This window comes from Thalia democratica, unplaced genomic scaffold (genome assembly GCF_965202585.1).
Source record: "Thalia democratica unplaced genomic scaffold, ktThaDemo2.hap1.1 HAP1_SCAFFOLD_882, whole genome shotgun sequence".
In the NCBI taxonomy this organism is placed as follows: Eukaryota; Metazoa; Chordata; class Thaliacea; order Salpida; family Salpidae; genus Thalia; species Thalia democratica.
The window spans coordinates 5,202-13,163 of record NW_028139831.1 but is presented as its reverse complement, the minus strand read 5'-3'; the positions used below and the strand labels follow the sequence as shown (position 1 = coordinate 13,163).

At 24.0% G+C, this 7,962-nt stretch overlaps 1 protein-coding gene across 1 annotated transcript; it reads right to left on the bottom strand.

The window, feature by feature from the left end:
* Positions 1-353: 353 nt before the first annotated feature.
* LOC145847317 (uncharacterized) lies at positions 354-6,679 on the bottom strand. Its single transcript, XM_082953569.1, has 7 exons — positions 6,607-6,679; positions 6,067-6,280; positions 4,758-4,963; positions 3,848-4,023; positions 3,475-3,655; positions 801-994; positions 354-551 (listed from the first exon to the last, which is right to left on the bottom strand). Exons 1-7 carry the CDS (start codon positions 6,665-6,667, stop codon positions 354-356), a joined length of 1,230 nt encoding a protein of 409 aa, XP_082809695.1. The 5' UTR covers positions 6,668-6,679.
* Between the last annotated feature and the right edge of the window lie 1,283 nt (positions 6,680-7,962).

Sequence of the window (7,962 nt, the reverse complement as noted above, 5' to 3'; positions counted from 1 at the left end):
AAGCTGAATTTTTTTGCCTAGATAATTAGGTTTAACCAACATAAACAATAAGCTTTATTCACTTAAAATAATTAAAATCTTACAAGACTAATTATTTTCAACAGAAATGTTTAAAGAAAGCAAAAATATCCACTAATTTGTTTTTAAGCAACTGACAATTTGTCACATAGCTAATAATATGCAGAATCAACTTTTCTTTTAGTGTTTTCGGGTGTTATATTACAATCAAAGTTTGAAATTAACACACAGCTCAACTCAGATCAATAAAGTGTATACCGAGTTGATAAAATACTTAAACATCAAATGTGCTAGTATAGCCGTGATCTTCAAAGTATTTATGTTTTCTAAAACAACTAGTTGTACTTTTCAGCATCATCAGTTGAAATAGTTTGTTGACTACAATAAGATTGTGTGTTAGAAAGGTTGCCCACATAATCTAGAAAGTTATAGCACTTGTACAGTTTATTAATTTCGTCAGCTTTTTCGTATACTTTCTCATAGGACACAACCAACCCTTCATGTTTTTGGTTGTTGTCATTTGTAGATTTTATCTAATAAATATTATAGTTTTCTTTCAATTGTTGATATTGTTTTTATAAAAAGTAAAATGGTTTAAGAACAGTAAACGTGTATTTATTTTTCAAACTGATTTAAAATTAACGTATTTTTAAATTAACAATAGAGCATGATTATACAAAGAAAAAGATAAATAAAAAACAAAATAAAAATTGTGTAAATACGTTTTTTTCTGGACGTATGTGAAAAATATATTTTAAGAAAATAAATAACATGACACTAACAAGTGATTCAGGAACAGTACTTCTAGTAAACTGAGCCATGCTTTCTTTTAATTTTTTTGTTGATCTAACAATTGTGATGCATATAATAGTAACCAGCAGAATAATCACCACTATTCCTGCCCACATAACTCCCTTCTCAATTGATAAACTTCCAATTTTCGGTAATTTTCCTTTTACATTTTGTTTATCTAATTCTGTTTAAAAAACTGTTTCTGAAAACACAACAAAAACACATAGTCAAATCTGCACAAAATATTAAGAGAAATTTTAATGAATAACATTATAATTACTTTGAAAAACATTAGGATTTTATCAAAATAATTTTTAAGTCCCCTTACTTTAAAGCTATGCAGCTAATTTATAACATGATTAAGGTTTTAAAGTTACGATGTTTTAAGCAATAATAATGTAATGCTATATGGTTTTACGTGTATAAAATATTTAACAGTAATTAAAAAATTTTATCCTTAATTAAATTAACAAAAATAAATTTCTCCTTTAAACTTTATATACTAAGCTAAAAAATACTTACTAAGTTTTAGCAATGATAAAATACAGAGATTAATAGAATAAATTTACCATCAATTAAAACACTAGATGTTTGCAATTTGTTTTTATGAGTATTTTATAAAGATATAAAATTACTTTTATCATTTTCTTAGCAAGTTTTAATAAAAGTAGTTATTATAATTTAAATCGTAGTTTAGAATGTAATCTGCATAAGATACATCTTTTAAATTCATAAATTTCGCAAATGTTTTCTACTTCAACAAAATTAATTTTAATTAAGTTTTGGGTATACGATTTAAAAACCTTAAACTAACACAAGCGTAAAATTTAGACATATTTTTAATTTTAGAAGAATAAAAACATTTTTAGTGATACTAACAAAAAAATATCTCAAAAATTTAATAATTAACTCAAAAAACAATTCGAAATTAATAATGACAACACGTCGAATTTTAACTTACTTTTTATAAAAGTGATAGCTCTCTACACTAAAAGCCTACAAATATTTACTTATAAAGAAAAGAGCTTAAAAACTAAAAAGTTTATTTATTGAAGTATTTGGACGACGAAATTGAACTGTCATATATTAAAAGATGTCTTAGTCAAAACTTGTGCGGACTTGGCAACCGTAAACAATATAAAAGTTTCGGTTTCGTTATAAAAAACGTGAACTGATTATTAAGTACTTTTTTTCTTTAATTAAATGACAAAATAAAAATAAAAGAGTCATTCCATAAAAGCTTTAAAACTTATCATCAGTTTTGAAATCTAAGATCAATCTGCTTTATACTTTAAACACCTTTCTAGTTTTCAACGTACATCACATTACTTTTAACAAGATTATTTACCTTGTTCATGTGAGAAATAAAATATACAAGCTATTTTTTGTTATTAAAACTTTTTGTATAAAAATATATTAATATTGTGGTAGACATTCTACGGGCCATTTGAGTTGTGTTTAATTTCTTTGATACTTACTGGAATACTAAGGATAGCTTCAACGCGATATATTTCAAAGTTTATGTCTTTCTATATGAAGTCTAAAAAAAAAAGAATAATAAGTCTTTTTTTGTTTGCTTTTAACTGACCAATGCAGATCAGTCAGTTTAAACTTTTACGAAACAAATTTAAAATCAGTATTATTGACACAGTAATAGTTTTAATTTTGTGTCAATCGGCTATAAAGAAATACTTTTTCTTGGTAAAATACTAAAGGCTGAAAATTCATATTTTATTGAATGACAACTTTCGCCAATCAAATCTATATTCATTTTAATAAAATCTCTGAAAAAAATTTTTTTAATAAAAAGCCATAGGTTTTATAAACTATATTGTTTATTTAATGATAAAAAAGCGCTCAAAAAGTTTGGTCTAAGAACCTGGTGTACAAAGGTACCTTTCGGCTGATATCTAATCAAATGATTGATAATTTTTTGTCTCAATAAGGCAGATAAGGCTGCTAAATGATAAGAGTTAATTTTCGGAGCAAAAATATATGACAACTTTAAATAACTTCGCATTTTTTTTTTTTGAAACTTAAAAAAGATTTAAATGAGATATCTCTAAATGAATATTTACCCTAACTTTTTTAAGTAAAGATTAACTAAAAAGTAAAGATAGTTTTACGGCATTGAAAACTATAAAATATTTAATTCCGCAAGTGTACTTTTTTGATCTAATTTAAAATTTAACACATTTTTTTTACTAAAAGATCTTATAAGACAAGTTATTTGGAAACCGTCGATAAAACAAAAAAATCTTTATTGGTTATCATTATATAGTAATAAATTCAGATAAACTTAAACTATAAATTGCATTTAAGTGTAAGTTTTTATCTGTAAATCTTTAACTTTTTACAAAGTTAGCAATTTTAGTTTTTAAGCCTGCCAAAGAGTATAATATTTGAGTACAAGTACATTTAAAAAATGTTTATTCATTAATAACTTTGTCTTTATATTAATCATTTTGTAAGCAATTTAAAATATTTATCAACAATACAAAGTTATCTTGTTTTATACAGTTAAAGGTAAAATAGATATAGTAAAGTATTTTTAACGTTATTACTATATATATAAGCAATATGCAGTTCTTCTACTAATACTTTTTAAAGTTATAGAACTTTTACACCGTAGATAGTTTTTTGCTTTACTTAATGAAAACAAACCTGTATTGATGCACTGGGGATCAGAAAATTTTTCTTCTAAAAGTGGATGGACTTTTTCTTTATAACACATTGTTTTTAAAGCAAAACAAGCTTTTGTCGAAATTTTAATACGTCTATGTACTCGTAAGCTAATTTCAGTTGTATTTAAACCAACAGTTACTTTTAGCCAGTTTTTCGAACCCTGAACACAGAAAAAAAGTACAATTTTTGAAGCAAGCTTGATCATAAAACTTTTTTGTATGTTTATAAATAAGTATATAAAATACTTTTAATGTTGAATATTTTGTTCTTTGTGTAAACGAAAGTTTTAATTTGTAAAAACTACTTTTTAGCTTGAAAAAATATACATTTATTAAGTCTAAAACAAACTTACTAAATTTTTGTACTTAATGCGATACTCACATTCTTCAAACTGGACAAGCTCACTAAATTTAGTTTCTTGTTTTATTGTTGCATATTTCGTAGCAATTTTAAGGTTGACATATGCGTACTTGTCATCACTTGTTAAATTTCTCAATGTCAAGTTAAATTTTGGAGGGGTCCATGTAACTAACAAGTATTCTTTTTAAATCTTACTGTTTTGTTTAAAACGAACAAACCATGTTTTTTTACACTAGCACCTTAACTAAACTGAATATTTAATTATGTTGTAATTACGATTTGTTTATATTTTTACTGTTTAAAAAAGTCTAAAATATAAATGATAAAATTTATTTTGTAGGTTTTAAATACAAAAAAACTTAACATCAATTATCTCAAACCTCAAGTATGTAAATATTGTTTTTTTTTTGTATTTATACACAATTACAAATAATACAAAGCAAGATAACGATCTACATAAGTATTACAAAAATTCAATAGTTCATATTTAAGATTTTTGTACCGTTTGCAAAGTATTTATAAGTTAAAATTAAAAATTAAAGTATTTTATGCTTTAAAAAACTTAATAAAAAGTTAAGTCATTAAATTTTACTTACTAACCACTACCTAATAAACTATTAAGGCTACACTAGAATTGTTATTTTATTTATAGACAAAGTTTTTTTTTTAATTTGAACTTGTTTTGAGTGCTTTATAAATTGATGTTATCTCAATGTTTTGAAAAGGTATGTTTTTACTCTCTTTACACTACTTTGTATTATGTGAACTTTTCAAAAAGATATTGTTTTCTTTTTTCCGTATAAAAAAGTGATTAACAAACTATTAACGACGACCAGTAACAAAATACACCTGTAAGAGCCAAAGTACGTTTACAATATAATTAATAAATATGTTTAACAAACTATGTTCAGTTTCTTCAATCCACGCATGTACGCCATAATTTTCAAAATCATCTTCAAAATCAGTATTCAATAAAACTTGGTTATTGTTTGTAGATAAAATTATAAATTTGTTGTAATAGTCAATAGCGCTTAAATACGGTTTTAAGCTATTAGTAAGGTCACAGTAACAAGTTGTAAAGTTCATACATTCGCCAATACTGTGAAATCTAAAAAAAATATTCGTCCATTGTTATAAGCAAAACTTTGGATCAAACTTACCGTTTTCCTCATTTTTGTCTTTTAGTTTGATAACTTTTTTTTTTAGTTTTATTGTGATTTGAAATTTATTTTTCATTAAATAATAACTTATACAATGCTTAGATTTTTTAAGCCAACAAAGCAAAGCAACATAGCATATTCTACAAAACAGAAAAAAGTTTCTACAAACTATAAAATAATTACATAGCCAAGTATAACTTTAATGTTAATATATATATATACGTAAAAAATAAAAACAAATTATACAGTAATCTTCCTTTAGTCTACCAACATATGTTTCTGTGTGTCAACGAATCAACACACTTCAACTGGGTTGTTAATAGGAAAGATAACTAAATCAAAATTTACTTTTTTTTTATTTTGAAAAAGTAAATTTTGATTTAGTTATCTTTCCTATTAACAACCCAGTTGAAGTGTGTTGATTCGTTGACACACAGAAACATATGTTGGTAGAATAAAGAAAGATTACTGTATAATTTGTTTTTATTTATATTCTAGTGAAGTTACTTTATTAGGATCTTTTGTTAGCAAACAATTAAAACTATATTTTGAACAGTTACGTAAAAAATATAAATTTCGATGCTATCTATCCTGAAAAATAGCTAAACCTGAAATGAATAAAAATTTACAAACAAAATTTGTGTTAAACGCTAGTACTTTTCTATCTTAAGAAATAGTTTTATGTTTTTGAACTCATATTTTTAGAAGCTCACAATAGTTTATAGCTTATAAATCGTTATAAATCGTAGCAGAATAAGAAAATGAAAAAAACAGTTTCTTTTGTTTTTAATTATTTGAGTTTGCTTACTTACAAAACTATTTATAAACTATTTTTTCGAGCACTATTGATTTCAAGTTAAAGTAATCCATTTTTTATTAAATGAAATTGTGTAAAGTATAACAATTTAACGCTAAGTTATTAAGTTACAACATTATTAATTCCTTTTTAAAGTGACAGTAAATTATAGAACTAAACAAAAGTATAAACATTTTCTGTCAGCTGCTTTGTAATATTTACATGGTGTCAGTCACTTTAAATAAAAGTATAAACTTAAAATATTTTTTTTCAAACACCGTTCCGTTTTCTTCTAAACCACTTTCATAAAGACTAGCATCTTCTATACGGTATACACTGTAGAAGAGATCATTTTTCATTCCCACTTTATTTTCATCGTGACATTTATAACCTTTTGGAGGACCCCAACGTAAAATACAGTTGAAGTCTTCCTTGCAATCCCAAGTAGGATTCGTAACTTTGTAAAACTCTGTAATAGTATATATTGTATCGTACAACAATTCTTATTTAATGGTTAACTATTAATACAATAAGTTTTTTATATAAGATTAAGTTATTGTGTACTGAAAGTAACATAATCGCAAAAAAACATTATATAAAAGTTATATAAACTTTTAACCAAGTGATTTTTTTTTCAATTAGTTTATAATTTTATTTCAATTTCAATTTGATTAGTTTAAAAACAAATATTAGTATTTAAATAAAGTTTTATAGAGTAAACAAAACCAGGATAAATTAAATTAGTTCATGAATTATAAAAAATTTAAATAGTTTGTAACTGTATAATGAAACAACCTCCGAAAACTTCGTTTTTCGAAAAAATAAGCACAGTGTATACTATAACTATTATTCTCATTTTACTTAATCTAAAAACTAAAGTTGTATTTGCAAGTTTTATTCATAAACTCAATAGAATCATATGATTTTTTTTTAATCCTTTTTAAAATCTAGGGCTTTAAGATTTATACTAAATTTCTAATTTTATCTTAAGCAGTTTTTTATAAAGTACTATACGAGCATTGTTTATATAATAGCTCTCTTAAAGTTAAGTAGCACTGTAAATAAACATTTTTGTAAAACTTAAACAAAATCTAAAGTGTGTAACTTTATGAATAATAAAAGATTTATATGGCTTTTTTTTTTGTACTAATTTAATTTGCTTTAATGCAACATAAAAGCTCATTTACTTTTAATAATAAAGGGCTGAAAAAAAAAACAATGAACATTTAATTTACTGCCAGAGTTCGGTGAATTATTATTGACCTGTTAAAGTTTTATTAAAACGGTAAACAGCACATAAAATAAAGCCTTTTAACACTAAAACCATTTAGTTTTGTGCTTAAAATTTATTAGCTTTTCATGTTCTATAGCGCTTTACTTTAAGTGAAATTTAAGTTTCATAAAATTTAGCTGACGTATAATTGTATTGCTAAATTTATTTTAAATTAAGTTCACTTTTTATACAGCAACAGTTTAATACACTAGAAGTAATTAATATTAAACAGTGTTACAAAAATTTAATTCTTTTGAAATGTTCCATACAAAATTTTAAATACCATTCTGTAATACATATTCATACTTTTTAACTGTAATACAGTTTTAACTCAATGTTTCAATGACATGCAGAACAATTTATTTCAATCATTCTAGCTTTTTCTAATATTAAAGTTTTAAAATTTAGTAGATTTTAACATCTATCTTAAACTTATAAAAACCAATCAGGCTGGTTATTAAAAACTGTTTAAATTCTTAAAAAATATAGATAGTAAAACAAAAAAAAGTTCATAAAACGTAGACAATAATAACTTTGCAGGTTTGAAAAAAAAAATTAAATATTTACTGTCTAGTCTGTTTTTTTTTTTCATTAGACTTCTGATAGCTTAAATAAATAGTTCACATATTTAACTAAAAAAATATCTATTTTACTTGAAAAACATATACTAATACAAAACCAGTTTCAATTTCAAGCAATTTATATGTTTACTGTGACAATTAACTTTTCGAATAGCATACATTGAAATTTTGCTCACTAAGATTGTTAATTTAAAGCTTTTTTAAACTTACTTCTTTGTCTTCTCGCTTAATATTTCGATGAAATTCAATATTTATTAGACAGAAAAACGACTGACTCCTTTTAAAGTAAAAAAGAGA